Genomic DNA, 17003 nt, shown 5'->3' with positions numbered 1-17003 from the left:
ACATTTTGGGGAATATTCAAAGGTGGAAAGTTTCCGTGGGAATTAACGGGAATATATGGGAATTAACAGAAATATATGCAAATTAATACCATTTAAATGTAAATGTTTTTTGCATTGGATAGATTTACAATATCATATGGAGACAGAAACATAAACATTTTACCTTATAGACATATTTACAAATGATTAAATCCTTCCAAAATAAATAAAAAAAACTATTTAGTTGAATTGAACTTTAATGAAATGAGTTGACTCTTCACATGGGATGATTTCACTGAACAAAAAAAAAGGGGAATATTGAATGACCCATCGCATCTCCCAAAATCGTCTTCACCATACATATGTAAAATGATAGTCTAGAAACTAAAGCTTTGGTTGTCTTCCTCTCAGGCTTCCATGTCTTCTCCCTGGACCTCCTCAATGTCCACCTCTTGAACATCAGACTCTGAGGACTCATCTTCACTGTCACTTTCCAACCTTGTTGAGGATGGCTCGTTGTCAGGCTCAAAAAGCCAAAAATTTGCCCGGATGGCCACCAATTTTTCAACCCTTGTATTGGTCAGCCTGATGCGTGCTTTGGTGTGTGTTCCCAAACAAGGACCAGTTGCGCTCTGAGGGGGCTGATGTTGGTGGGATTTGGAGGATGATGAGGCAACAGGGGAGAGAGCCTCAGATCCACAAAGTCCCTTCCACCAGGTGGCTGATGAGATATGTTGGCACAACTTCCATAAGCCCTTGCTTGGAAGTGTACTTCGCCAGACTGCCAAGAACCTTGCCCTCATCCAGGCCACGGTGGGCGAGACATGGTAGTTATGACACCATAGGCCTTGTTGATCTCTGCACCAGGCAGGATGCTCTTGCCAGCATACTTGGTGTCCAACATTTTTGCCCTGTGGCGTGTATGGGCTTCAGGCATACGTCTTCACGCTTTTTGATGTATTTCAGAACTGCAGTTTCCTCTGCTTGGAGCAACAGTGAAGTGGGCAGGGCAGTACAGATTTGTTCTCTTACATCTGCAAGCAGAGTCAGAACCTCAGACAGGATGGCATTGTCTCCCTCAATCTGTGCAATGACTACTGCTATACGTTTCAGGTTGCTTACCACTCTCTCCCAAAATACATCATCCAGGAGGATCCTCTTGATGGGGCTGCCCATAAATAGGCAGACTGTGGTATGGCCATCTCTTGGAGAGACTCCTTCCCATCCAGGAGACTGTCAAACATGATGACAACACCACCCCAACGGGTGCTGCTGGGCAGCTTCAATGTGGTGCTCTTATTCTTCTCACTTTGCTTGGTGAGGTAGATTGCTGCTATAACTTGATGACCCTTCACATACCTAACCATTTCCTTGGCTCTCTTGTAGTGTATCCATTGTTTTCAGTGCCATGATGTCCTTGAGGAGCAGACTCAATGGGTGTGATGTGAGGGTAGGACTCCTCCACTTTAGACCAAGCAGCCTTCATGTTCGCAGCATTGTCTTTCACCAGTGCAAATACCTTCTGTGGTCCAAGGTCATTGATGACTGCCTTCAGCTCATCTGCAATGTAGAGACCGGTGTGTCTGTTGTCCCTTGTGTCTGTGCTCTTGTAGAATACTGGTTGAGGGGTGGAAATTATGTAATTAATTATTCCTTGCCCACGAACATCAGAGATGATTGCAATACATTCTGCTTTCTCTATGATTTGCTTGACCTTCACTTGAACTCTGTTGAGCTCTGCATCCAGCAAATGAATAGATAAAGCATGTCTGGTTGGAGGGGTGTCTGCTGGGTGAAGAACATTCAGAAATCTCTTCCAATACACATTGTCTGTGAGCATCAGAGGTGAACCAGTTGCATACTCAGCTCAAGCAAGACATTCATGAGCATTTCTCTGACTACATTCCTCCATTGAGTCAAAAAAACTTCTGATTCCAGGAGGACCATGAGCTGCTGCTATCGATAAGGTGTCTGATTCATAATTTTCCCCTCGAATCGAAGTAGAGGGACTTTTGTCAGAGGTTACTTGTGAGCGCTGAGGGAACTTTATGCACGGTCAGATGATTCTGCATCTTTGTTGCATTCTTCACATATGATTTGGCACAGTATTTGCAAATGTACACAGATTTTCCGTCTACATTAGCTGCAGTGAAATGTCTCCACACATCAGATAGTGCCCGTGGCATTTTCCTGTAAACATTAGAAAAAGAAATAGTAAAAAATAGTAATACAATTCCATGTGCAGATAAATAGTTAAGCAGTTAGATTAGCAGTTAGAACTCCTTTGTAAGATAAATGTTTTAAAATGAAACATGTATGAAAACAGGTGAATTAACACTCCTTAGTTAGCAGGCTCAAGCAAGCTAAAACCCACATTGTAGCAAAAACTAAATAGCAGAAATTGTTAACAAGTTAGAAATTATTTAAACACACTTTGCAGTAGGCTACTATTTACTAGTGAACAAAAAATCATATTCACCCCTCCCAGTATTGTAATCAAAACTTACCAGAAAGCATGTAGTCCTTGGCTCAGACTGTGTAGTAGTGTGGGCTCAATAGCATCTCATTAGTGTGCAAGATCTTGAGAATCAGCTGTACATGTGATGGAAGAATGCACTGTGCATGCAGAGGGTTGCAATTACATTGAATTGGGGATAGTTTAACCAAAATATAGAATTGCCCTTTGTGTATCTCACAAAAAAAGGTTCACTGTTATAAGCTAACTTTTTTGATGAATTTAAGCAAAATTCCCAAAATTCCCATGGAAAAATTCTGGAAATTTACCAGAAAGTTTCCAACCCTTTGCAACTCTAGACCAGCCTCACTCTCGCAACGCAGCAGGCTGGCCAGACCACCACCACCACCAGACCAACTACAGGACTGCTTTTTATTATCAACATTCTTTCAATTCTTCTCCTTACCTGGCAAAGCTGCTGGAGAAAGAGGAGATAGGGCTGGAGAGACCTTGCATTCCAGAAGCTCCGTCCCCATAGCTACTGTTGTTCCAGACCTCTCCTACGGTCACCAGCGGAGGATACAGGCTGAACACAGAGGGCTTCTGGTCCTTCTGCGGAGAAGCTCCACTGGTAGTGGAAGCCAAGGTGGTGTTGATGCTGCTGTTGACTCCAAAGTGGTAGCTCTGTCCTCCAGAGGTGCTCACCCCACAGATGGAGATGGGGCTGGCGCTGGACAGCTCGGAGGGGGAGGAGGAAGTGGAGCCTCCGGTACTACCACTCATCCGGCAGGAGTAGCTACGAATGGCCGAAGTCTTCTCCTGTTTGATCACCCCTGGAGTACACAGCTGGATGAAGCCAGCTTCCTTCTCGAGCTTCACCACGGGAAAGGTGTTGGGGGTCGGGGAGTTGCCTGTCATAGGGGTGCTGGAGTTGGATTCATCCTGACATGTTAGTAGATTGCTACCATTCAACGTGGTGGTGTTGGAACCGCTAAAATCACCACTATTGGTCGTAGTAGCAGCTGGCTTGGAGGTGGAGATGGAGACCCTACGATCCTGGCTTTCATCCCCCAGGAGAGTGTCATCAGCCAGGGAGGAGAGGAAGGCGTCGTCCCCTACGTAAAAGTCTGAGGGGGAGCCTGTCAGCTCAAAGTCCTGGAGGAGATCCAGAGTGTTGTCGTTAAACAGTTTCTGGTCTTTTCCAATGTACCCTTCCTGGTCCATATCCATAAGGTCCTGGTCCCGGGAGAAGTCTGTCTCCGTCCTCATGGACAAGGGGAACAGGTTAGGGTCTGAGCCCCCGATCAGAGAGTCCATGCTGGGTGAGGAGCGGTGGAAGTCAGCGATGCTGTCTTCCAGGCGGGAGTAGGTATCCCCAAGGGTGAAGAGTCCAAGGCCCAGGGACGTGTTAGTCTGTTGGGGCAGGAGCTTAGATAAGAAGAAATACTTCATTAATAACAGATGGGAAATTGGCTTGTCAAATCATTACAAAGGAAAAATAAAAAATAAACATTTAATTCCGTCAATTCAGCAAGTAACCTGACATTCCAGTGATTCTCAATGAGAAAATAATTCCTGCATTACTGAACTGAAACATAATTGACCCAAACCCAAATTGTATTTGTCACATGCTTTGTAGACAACAGTGAAATGCTGACTTACGGGTCCTTTTCCAACAATGCAGAATTAAAGACAAGATACATTTTTTAAATGGAAATAGTGACAAGAAAAAAAATACGTTGTGAATAATGAATAAAAATAATGAGTAAAAATAACACGGCTATATACAGGGAGTACCAGGTAACATCATGGCTATATACAGGGAGTACCAGGTAACATCATGGCTATATACAGGGAGTACCAGGTAATAACATGGCTATACAAAGGGAGTACCAGGTAATAACATGGATATATACAGGGAGTACCATGTATTAACATGGCTATATACAGGGAGTACCAGGTAACATCATGGCTATATACAGGGAGTACCAGGTAACATCATGGCTATATACAGGGAGTACCAGGTAACATCATGGCTATATACAGGAGTACCAGGTAACATGGCTATATACAGGGAGTACCAGGTAATAACATGGCTATATACAGGGAGTACCAGGTAATAACATGGCTATATACAGGGAGTACCAGGTAACATCATGGCTATATACAGGGAGTACCAGGTAACATCATGGCTATATACAGGGAGTACCAGGTAACATCATGGCTATATACAGGGAGTACAAGGTAACAACATGGCTATATACAGGGAGTACCAGGTAACAACATGGATATATACAGGGAGTACCATGTAATAACATGGCTATATACAGGGAGTAGAAAATACCATGGCTATACACAGGGAGTACCAGGTAATAACGTGGCTATTTACAGGGAGTACCAGGTAACAACATGGCTATATACAGGGAGTAGAAAATACCATGGCTATATACAGGGAGTACTAGTTAATAACATGGCTATATACAGGGAGTACCAGGTAACATAATGGCTATATACAGGGAGTACCAGGTAACAACATGGCTATATACAGGGAGTACCAGGTAACAACATGGCTATATACAGGGAGTACCAGGTAACAACATGGCTATATACAGGGAGTACCAGGTAACAACATGGCTATATACAGGGAGTACCAGGTAACAACATGGCTATATACAGGGAGTACCATGTAATAACATGGCTATGTACAGGTAGTACCAAGCAATAACATGGCTATGTACAGGGAGTAGAAAACAACATGGCTATACACAGGGAGTACCAGGTAACATCACGGCTATATACAGGGAGTACCAGGTAACAACATGGCTATATACAGGGAGTACCAGGTAACAACATGGCTATATACAGGGAGTACCAGGTAACAACATGGCTATATACAGGGAGTACCAGGTAACAACGTGGCTATATACAGGGAGTACCAGGTAACAACGTGGCTATATACAGGGAGTACCAGGTGACAACGTGGCTATATACAGGGAGTACCAGGTAACAACTTGGCTATATACAGGGAGTACCAGGTAACAACGTGGCTATATACAGGGAGTACCAGGTAACAACGTGGCTATATACAGGGAGTACCAGGTAACAACATGGCTATATACAGGGAGTACCAGGTAACAACATGGTTATATACAGGGAGTAGAAAATACCATGGCTATATACAGGGAGTACTATGTAATAACATGGCTATATACAGGGAGTACCAGCTAATAACATGGCTATGTACAGGGAGTACCAGCTAATAACATGGCTATGTACAGGGAGTACCAGGTAACAACATGGCTATATACAGGGAGTACCAGGTAATAACATGGTTATGTACAGGTAGTACCAGGTAACATGGCTATATACAGGGAGTACCAGGTAACAACATGGCTATATACAGGGAGTACCAGGTAATAACATGGCTATATACAGGGAGTAGAAAATAACATGGCTATATACAGGGAGTACTAGGTAATAACATGGCTATGTACAGGGAGTACTAGGTAACAACATGGCTATAAACCGGGAGTACCACGTAACAACATGGCTATATACAGGGAGTACCAGGTAATAACATGGCTATATACAGGGAGTACCAGGTAATAACATGGCTATATACAGGGAGTACCAGGTAACAACATGGTTATATACAGGGAGTACCAGGTAACAACATGGTTATATACAGGGAGTAGAAAAATACCATGGCTATATACAGGGAGTACTAGGTAATAACATGGCTATGTACAGGGAGTACCAGGTAACAACATGGCTATATACAGGGAGTACCAGGTAATAACATGGTTATGTACAGGTAGTACCAGGTAAGATGGCTATATACAGGGAGTACCAGGTAATAACATGGCTATATACAGGGAGTACCAGGTAATAACATGGCTATATACAGGGAGTAGAAAATAACATGGCTATATACAGGGAGTACCAGGTAATAACATGGCTATGTACAGGGAGTACTAGGTAATAACATGGCTATATACAGGGAGTACCAGGTAATAACATGGCTATGTACAGGTAGTACCAGGTAATAACATGGCTATGTACAGGGAGTAGAAAATAACATGGCTATATACAGGGAGTACCAGGTAATAACATGTCTATATACAGGGAGTACCAGGTAATAACATGGCTATATACAGGGAGTACCAGGTAATAACATGGCTATACACAGGGAGTACCAGGTAACAACATGGCTATATACAGGGAGTACCAGGTAACAACATGGCTATATACAGGGAGTACCAGGTAACAACATGGCTATATACAGGGAGTACCAGGTAACATCGTGGCTATATACAGGGAGTAGAAAATACCATGGCTATATACAGGGAGCACCATGTAATAACATGGCTATATACATGGAGTACCAGGTAATAACATGGCTATATACAGGGAGCACCATGTAATAACATGGCTATATACAGGGAGCACCATGTAATAACATGGCTATGTACAGGTAGTACCAGGTAATAACATGGATATATACAGGGAGTACCAGGTAATAACATGGCTATATACAGGGAGTAGAAAATACCATGGCTATATACAGGGAGTACTAGGTAACAACATGGCTATATACAGGGAGTACCAGGTAACAACATGGCTATATACAGGGAGTACCAGGTAACAACATGGCTATATACAGGGAGTACCAGGTAACAACATGGCTATATACAGGGAGTACCAGGTAACAACATGGCTATATACAGGGAGTACCAGGTAACAACATGGCTATATACAGGGAGTACCATGTAATAACATGGCTATGTACAGGTAGTACCAAGCAATAACATGGCTATATACAGGGAGTAGAAAACAACATGGCTATACACAGGGAGTACCAGGTAACATCACGGCTATATACAGGGAGTACCAGGTAACAACATGGCTATATACAGGGAGTACCAGGTAACAACATGGCTATATACAGGGAGTACCAGGTAACAACATGGCTATATACAGGGAGTACCAGGTAACAACGTGGCTATATACAGGGAGTACCAGGTGACAACGTGGCTATATACAGGGAGTACCAGGTAACAACTTGGCTATATGCAGGGAGTACCAGGTAACAACGTGGCTATATACAGGGAGTACCAGGTAACAACGTGGCTATATACAGGGAGTACCAGGTAACAACGTGGCTATATACAGGGAGTACCAGGTAACAACGTGGCTATATACAGGGAGTACCAGGTAACAACGTGGCTATATACAGGGAGTACCAGGTAACAACGTGGCTATATACAGGGAGTACCAGGTAACAACATGGTTATATACAGGGAGTAGAAAATACCATGGCTATATACAGGGAATACTATGTAATAACATGGCTATATACAGGGAGTACCAGCTAATAACATGGCTATGTACAGGGAGTACCAGCTAATAACATGGCTATGTACAGGGAGTACCAGGTAACAACATGGCTATATACAGGGAGTATCAGGTAATAACATGGCTATATACAGGGAGTAGAAAATAACATGGCTATATACAGGGAGTACTAGGTAATAACATGGCTATGTACAGGGAGTACTAGGTAACAACATGGCTATAAACCGGGAGTACCAGGTAACATCACGGCTATATACAGGGAGTACCAGGTAACATCACGGCTATATACAGGGAGTACCAGGTAACAACATGGCTATATACAGGGAGTACCAGGTAACAACATGGCTATATACAGGGAGTACCAGGTAACAACATGGCTATATACAGGGAGTACCAGGTAACAACGTGGCTATATACAGGGAGTACCAGGTGACAACGTGGCTATATACAGGGAGTACCAGGTAACAACTTGGCTATATACAGGGAGTACCAGGTAACAACGTGGCTATATACAGGGAGTACCAGGTAACAACGTGGCTATATACAGGGAGTACCAGGTAACAACGTGGCTATATACAGGGAGTACCAGGTAACAACATGGTTATATACAGGGAGTAGAAAATACCATGGCTATATACAGGGAATACTATGTAATAACATGGCTATGTACAGGGAGTACCAGCTAATAACATGGCTATGTACAGGGAGTACCAGGTAACAACATGGCTATGTACAGGGAGTATCAGGTAACAACATGGCTATATACAGGGAGTATCAGGTAATAACATGGCTATATACAGGGAGTAGAAAATAACATGGCTATATACAGGGAGTACTAGGTAATAACATGGCTATGTACAGGGAGTACTAGGTAACAACATGGCTATAAACCGGGAGTACCACGTAACAACATGGCTATATACAGGGAGTACCAGGTAATAACATGGCTATATACAGGGAGTACCAGGTAATAACATGGCTATATACAGGGAGTACCAGGTAACAACATGGTTATATACAGGGAGTAGAAAAATACCATGGCTATATACAGGGAGTACTATGTAATAACATGGCTATGTACAGGGAGTACCAGGTAACAACATGGCTATATACAGGGAGTACCAGGTAACAACATGGCTATATACAGGGAGTACCAGGTAACAACATGGCTATATACAGGGAGTATCAGGTAATAACATGGCTATATACAGGGAGTAGAAAATAACATGGCTATATACAGGGAGTACTAGGTAATAACATGGCTATGTACAGGGAGTACTAGGTAACAACATGGCTATAAACCGGGAGTACCACGTAACAACATGGCTATATACAGGGAGTACCAGGTAATAACATGGCTATATACAGGTAGTACCAGGTAATAACATGGCTATATACAGGGAGTACCAGGTAACAACATGGTTATATACAGGGAGTAGAAAAATACCATGGCTATATACAGGGAGTACTAGGTAATAACATGGCTATGTACAGGGAGTACCAGGTAACAACATGGCTATATACAGGGAGTACCAGGTAATAACATGGTTATGTACAGGTAGTACCAGGTAACATGGCTATATACAGGGAGTACCAGGTAACAACATGGCTATATACAGGGAGTACCAGGTAATAACATGGCTATATACAGGGAGTACCAGGTAACATGGCTATATACAGGGAGTACCAGGTAACAACATGGCTATATACAGGGAGTACCAGGTAACAACATGGCTATATACAGGGAGTACCAGGTAACAACATGGCTATATACAGGGAGTACCAGGTAACAACATGGCTATATACAGGGAGTACCAGGTAACAACATGGTTATATACAGGGAGTAGAAAATACCATGGCTATATACAGGGAATACTATGTAATAACATGGCTATATACAGGGAGTACCAGCTAATAACATGGCTATGTACAGGGAGTACCAGCTAATAACATGGCTATGTACAGGAGTACCAGGTAACAACATGGCTATATACAGGGAGTATCAGGTAATAACATGGCTATATACAGGGAGTAGAAAATAACATGGCTATATACAGGGAGTACTAGGTAATAACATGGCTATGTACAGGGAGTACTAGGTAACAACATGGCTATAAACCGGGAGTACCACGTAACAACATGGCTATATACAGGAGTACCAGGTAATAACATGGCTATATACAGGGAGTACCAGGTAATAACATGGCTATATACAGGGAGTACCAGGTAACAACATGGTTATATACAGGGAGTAGAAAAATACCATGGCTATATACAGGGAGTACTAGGTAATAACATGGCTATGTACAGGGAGTACCAGGTAACAACATGGCTATATACAGGGAGTACCAGGTAATAACATGGTTATGTACAGGTAGTACCAGGTAACATGGCTATATACAGGGAGTACCAGGTAACAACATGGCTATATACAGGGAGTACCAGGTAACAACATGGCTATATACAGGGAGTAGAAAATAACATGGCTATATACAGGGAGTACCAGGTAATAACATGGCTATGTACAGGGAGTAGAAAATAACATGGCTATATACAGGGAGTACCAGGTAATAACATGGCTATATACAGGGAGTACCAGGTAATAACATGGCTATATACAGGGAGTACCAGGTAATAACATGGCTATACACAGGGAGTACCAGGTAACAACATGGCTATATACAGGGAGTACCAGGTAATAACATGGCTATATACAGGGAGTAGAAAATAACATGGCTATATACAGGGAGTACCAGGTAATAACATGGCTATGTACAGGGAGTAGAAAATAACATGGCTATATACAGGGAGTAGCAGGTAACAACATGGCTATATACAGGGAGTACCAGGTAATAACATGCTATATACAGGGAGTACCAGGTAATAACATGGCTATATACAGGGAGTACCAGGTAATAACATGGCTATATACAGGGAGTACCAGGTAATAACATGGCTATATACAGGGAGTACCAGGTAATAACATGGCTATATACAGGGAGTACCAGGTAACAACATGGCTATATACAGGGAGTACCAGGTAATAACATGGCTAAACACAGGGAGTACCAGGTAATAACATGGCTATATACAGGGAGTACCAGGTAATAACATGGCTATATACAGGGAGTACCAGGTAACAACATGGCTATATACAGGGAGTACCAGGTAACAACATGGCTATATACAGGGAGTACCAGGTAACATCGTGGCTATATACAGGGAGTAGAAAATACCATGGCTATATACAGGGAGCACCATGTAATAACATGGCTATATACATGGAGTACCAGGTAATAACATGGCTATATACAGGGAGCACCATGTAATAACATGGCTATGTACAGGTAGTACCAGGTAATAACATGGATATATACAGGGAGTACCAGGTAATAACATGGCTATATACAGGGAGTAGAAAATACCATGGCTATATACAGGGAGTACTAGGTAACAACATGGCTATATACAGGGAGTACCAGGTAACAACATGGCTATATACAGGGAGTACCAGGTAACAACATGGCTATATACAGGGAGTACCAGGTAACAACATGGCTATATACAGGGAGTACCAGGTAACAACATGGCTATATACAGGGAGTACCAGGTAACAACATGGCTATATACAGGAGTACCATGTAATAACATGGCTATGTACAGGTAGTACCAAGCAATAACATGGCTATGTACAGGGAGTAGAAAACAACATGGCTATACACAGGGAGTACCAGGTAACATCACGGCTATATACAGGGAGTACCAGGTAACAACATGGCTATATACAGGGAGTACCAGGTAACAACATGGCTATATACAGGGAGTACCAGGTAACAACATGGCTATATACAGGGAGTACCAGGTAACAACGTGGCTATATACAGGGAGTACCAGGTGACAACGTGGCTATATACAGGGAGTACCAGGTAACAACTTGGCTATATACAGGGAGTACCAGGTAACAACGTGGCTATATACAGGGAGTACCAGGTAACAACGTGGCTATATACAGGGAGTACCAGGTAACAACGTGGCTATATACAGGGAGTACCAGGTAACAACATGGCTATATACAGGGAGTACCAGGTAACAACATGGTTATATACAGGGAGTAGAAAATACCATGGCTATATACAGGGAGTACTATGTAATAACATGGCTATATACAGGGAGTACCAGCTAATAACATGGCTATGTACAGGGAGTACCAGCTAATAACATGGCTATGTACAGGGAGTACCAGGTAACAACATGGCTATATACAGGGAGTATCAGGTAATAACATGGCTATATACAGGGAGTAGAAAATAACATGGCTATATACAGGGAGTACTAGGTAATAACATGGCTATGTACAGGGAGTACTAGGTAACAACATGGCTATAAACCGGGAGTACCACGTAACAACATGGCTATATACAGGGAGTACCAGGTAATAACATGGCTATATACAGGGAGTACCAGGTAATAACATGGCTATATACAGGGAGTACCAGGTAACAACATGGTTATATACAGGGAGTAGAAAAATACCATGGCTATATACAGGGAGTACTAGGTAATAACATGGCTATGTACAGGGAGTACCAGGTAACAACATGGCTATATACAGGGAGTACCAGGTAATAACATGGTTATGTACAGGTAGTACCAGGTAACATGGCTATATACAGGGAGTACCAGGTAACAACATGGCTATATACAGGGAGTACCAGGTAATAACATGGCTATGTACAGGGAGTAGAAAATAACATGGCTATATACAGGGAGTACCAGGTAATAACATGGCTATATACAGGGAGTACCAGGTAATAACATGGCTATATACAGGGAGTACCAGGTAATAACATGGCTATACACAGGGAGTACCAGGTAACAACATGGCTATATACAGGGAGTACCAGGTAATAACATGGCTATATACAGGGAGTAGAAAATAACATGGCTATATACAGGGAGTACCAGGTAATAACATGGCTATGTACAGGGAGTAGAAAATAACATGGCTATATACAGGGAGTAGCAGGTAACAACATGGCTATATACAGGGAGTACCAGGTAATAACATGCTATATACAGGGAGTACCAGGTAATAACATGGCTATATACAGGGAGTACCAGGTAATAACATGGCTATATACAGGGAGTACCAGGTAATAACATGGCTATATACAGGGAGTACCAGGTAACAACATGGCTATATACAGGGAGTACCAGGTAATAACATGGCTAAACACAGGGAGTACCAGGTAATAACATGGCTATATACAGGGAGTACCAGGTAATAACATGGCTATATACAGGGAGTACCAGGTAACAACATGGCTATATACAGGGAGTACCAGGTAACATCGTGGCTATATACAGGGAGTAGAAAATACCATGGCTATATACAGGGAGTACCAGGTAATAACATGGCTATATACAGGGAGCATCATGTAATAACATGGCTATGTACAGGTAGTACCAGGTAATAACATGGATATATACAGGGAGTACCAGGTAATAACATGGCTATATACAGGGAGTAGAAAATACCATGGCTATATACAGGGAGTACTAGGTAACAACATGGCTATATACAGGGAGTACCAGGTAACAACATGGCTATATACAGGGAGTACCAGGTAACAACATGGCTATATACAGGGAGTACCAGGTAACAACATGGCTATATACAGGGAGTACCAGGTAACAACATGGCTATATACAGGGAGTACAAGGTAATAACATGGCTATATACAGGGAGTAGAAAATAACATGGCTATATACAGGGAGTACCAGGTAATAACATGGCTATATACAGGGAGTACCATGTAATAACATGGCTATGTACAGGGAGTACTAGGTAATAACATGGCTATATACAGGGAGTACCAGGTAATAATATGGCTATATACAGGGAGTACCAGGTAATACCATGGCTATATACAGGGAGTAGAAAATACCATGGCTATATACAGGGAGCACCATGTAACAACATGGCTATGTACAGGTAGTACCAGGTAACAACATGGCCATATACAGGGAGTACCAAGTAACAACATGGCTATATACAGGTAGTACCAGGTAACAACATGGCTACATACAGGGAGTACCAGGTAATAACATGGCTACATACAGGGAGTACCAGGTAATAACATGGCTATATACAGGGAGTACCAGGTAATAACATGAATATATACAGGGAGTACCAGGTAATAACATGGATATATACAGGGAGTACCAGGTAATAACATGGATATATACAGGGAGTACCAGGTAACAACATGGCTATATACAGGGAGTACCAGGTAATAACATGACTATATACAGGGAGTACCAGGTAATAACATGGCTATATACAGGGAGTACCAGGTAATAAGATGGCTATATACAGCGTGTACCAGGTGATAACATGACTATATACAGGGAGTACCAGGTAATAACATGGCTACATACAGGTAGTACCTGTACAGAGTTGAAGTAATTGATGTATCTTTGCATTGTATATGTACTGTAAAATGACAAGGCAACATGATAGAAAATACACAGTAGCAGCAATGTATGTGGTGAGTGTGAAAGTGTATGGAGCATCAGTATGCATGTTACGTGTGTGTGGGAAAATGTACTGTGTGTGTGACTGTGTGCAAGTAGCATCCAGTGTGTGGTGGTAGCGTCTAGTGTAGGTAGAGTCCAGTGTGTGTGTGCGTAGAGTCCAGTGTGTGTGTGTGTGTGTGTGTGTGTGTGTGTGTGTGTTTGTGTAGGTAGCGTCCAGTGTGTGTGAGTGTGTGGGTAGAGTCCAGGGGGTGTGGGGGTAGAGTCCATTGGGTGTGGGGGTAGAGTCCAGTGGGTGTGGGGGTAGAGTCCAGTGCTAGAGCGTTAGTACAACAAATAAGTAGCAGTACCTTTATGGTGGGAGGCTCTGGGTCTTCCAGGTAGAGGCCCACGGAGGCCGTGACGGAGGCTGAGGCGAGGTCCTCACCTGAGGGAGGGGGGCTGTTACTGAGTCCGCTGGGCACGTCACCTGGTTGCATCAGCTGGCTGGATGGAAGGAACTGGGTGGTGGTGGTTGCCAAGGCAACGGACATGGCACTGCAGGGAGCACCAGTGAGAGGGGTTCTCTCCGAGGGGGTTTCGCTCAGATGCAGCTTAACTCTGCTGTTGTCACTCCTGCTCTTCTTCACTCCTCCTTGATCCATCTTATGATCCTGGGTAGAGAGAGGTGGAAAGACCGAGTGGGTAATGTCATTAGCATGGATGCTAGAGTGTATTCATTACATCTCGAAGTGGAAACCGTTTACAGTTTAAGTACCTAACATAAGCAAACCGCGCCCAACGGGGGAGTGACCTACCTGAATTTATTCAATAGACTTCATTGCAAAACGTTTTCCATTTGGAGTAAACCTGTTTCTGTTGCAAAACATTTTGCAACATTATCGGCATAATGAATATACCCCAGATGCGGCGCTAGATTGGTGTCTGCCACGTGTAGGCTAATATGGACATGTATCAAAAAAACCTGCCTAAGTGGAAAGACAAACATACTACACACGTGGCAAGTTATACCCACTATGCTAGCTGTATCATCAACATCTGTCCAAATATTATGGTTTCAATGAATGAATAATATGTACTTTTAAATGATTTAGTTAAAATGACATTACACATGTGACGTGTTAAGTTTATTTGCACACACTTCATGTGTGTATAATTGCTGACAAATTGAGCAATTCTATGAAGTTGACCTGAATTCTCCTGCTGCTCGCCCTTGGTGGTAGCGCATTGCTGGTTAGATATTAGCTACCTTGCTAAGTGGCTAACTATTCCCTTGCTTTACTTTATTATTTGAAAGCAACAAAAACAACATTACGGCGTATTAATTTAAATGTGTTTCTGCAACCTAACTAATTAACCCGCGTGTTCATCTATTTTGCAACTGCACATTTACGTAGCCAGCTATTTAAGTAGCTCACATTAGTTAGCTAGCTACGTTAGCTCCTGCAAATGCGTCCCCCCCAAATGTCGTTGAGAGACATGTTGCGCTAACTAGCTAGTGGCTAACATAATCAATCTCTGGTTATTAATTCCAAATTAATGTATGGCACATTATATGACTTCAAATACTATACATCTAAATCGTTTGCCTACCCCTCAGGCGTTTTGTAGTTGTGAGTCCATGCATGGTTGTTTTTGTTTGGTGTTGTTTTGCTTGCAAACCGGCTAGAAACACGAAAACATCTGATTGCGTTCTCCTTGCAAATCCTATCAGGACACGATTAAGCAAGTAATCGATCGGATCATCCAATCCACTCCAATGTGTTAGGTATCCAATTGCGTCCGAAATGCACGGAATTAGCTGTGCTGTTCACAGTCGAAAGGAAAGTAGGCGCTAACCTCTAGGAAAAACATACAAAATGGAGATCTCACTGTTTACAACATGTAGTGCAACCTGTTGGCGAATACGAGATACTGCAACTTAGATGCTCCACCTCCACTTACAGTAGGTACGCATAGCCATAGGTCGCATTTAGCCAATAGCAGCCTGGATGTATATTCTTATTTACAATGACGGCCTACTGGGGAGCAGTGGGTTAACTGCCTTGTTCAGGGGAGGAACAACATTTTTTCCCCCCTTTGCAGCTCGGGAATTCGATCTAGCAACCTTTCGGTTACTGGTCTAACGCTCTAACCACTGGGCTACCTGCCGTATAGTAGCCAGCTAGACAGAGGTATATCGAATCGTAGGCTATGTATGAAACTTGACGAGGTATCGTCAGCCAGGTAAGAATAATGCACAGGACAAAACTGCTAATTTAAAAAATGATCTGAAAATATATTTGTATGATTATTCCAAGAATTGGGATCTATAAGCCCTGGTTAAACATGGCCACTGCATTTAACCTGGTTTGGAATGTACATTTAATATGTGTATGAAGAGGTAAGAAGATATCTGTTTACACACAATACCTATGTACCAATAAGAATGTATGTCGCTACGCATCACATTTGAATGTACCAGCTCGTCCCATCCCACCCCATTTGAATGTACCAGGTCGTCCCATCCCACCCCATTTGAATGTACCAGCTCGTCCCATCCCATCCCATTTGAATGTACCAGCTCGTCCCATCCCTCCCCATTTGAATGTACCAGCTCGTCCCATCCCATCCCATTTGAATGTACCAACTCGTCCCATCCCATCCCACCCCATTTGAATGTACCAGCTTGTCCCAT

At 42.8% G+C, this 17003-nt stretch overlaps 1 protein-coding gene across 2 annotated transcripts in view; it reads right to left on the bottom strand.

Moving 5' to 3' along the window:
- The window catches only part of LOC106612223 (glucocorticoid receptor), an 84425-nt gene extending 68205 nt beyond the window's left edge, over positions 1-16220 (bottom strand). For both annotated transcript variants that reach the window (XM_045724203.1, XM_045724204.1), the window contains exons 1-3: positions 15920-16220; positions 14677-14979; positions 2901-3862 (exon numbers count right to left, since the gene is read on the bottom strand). In XM_045724203.1, the coding sequence (XP_045580159.1) occupies positions 2901-3862; positions 14677-14970 (1256 nt within the window). In that variant the 5' untranslated portion in view covers positions 14971-14979; positions 15920-16220. The remainder of the gene's footprint in view (positions 1-2900; positions 3863-14676; positions 14980-15919) is intronic.
- Between the last annotated feature and the right edge of the window lie 783 nt (positions 16221-17003).

The sequence above is a fragment of the Salmo salar genome, chromosome ssa09, assembly GCF_905237065.1.
Source record: "Salmo salar chromosome ssa09, Ssal_v3.1, whole genome shotgun sequence".
NCBI lineage: Eukaryota > Metazoa > Chordata > Actinopteri > Salmoniformes > Salmonidae > Salmo > Salmo salar.
The sequence above is the reverse complement of the archived record's forward strand: the minus strand, read 5'-3'. Positions and strand labels throughout refer to the sequence as shown.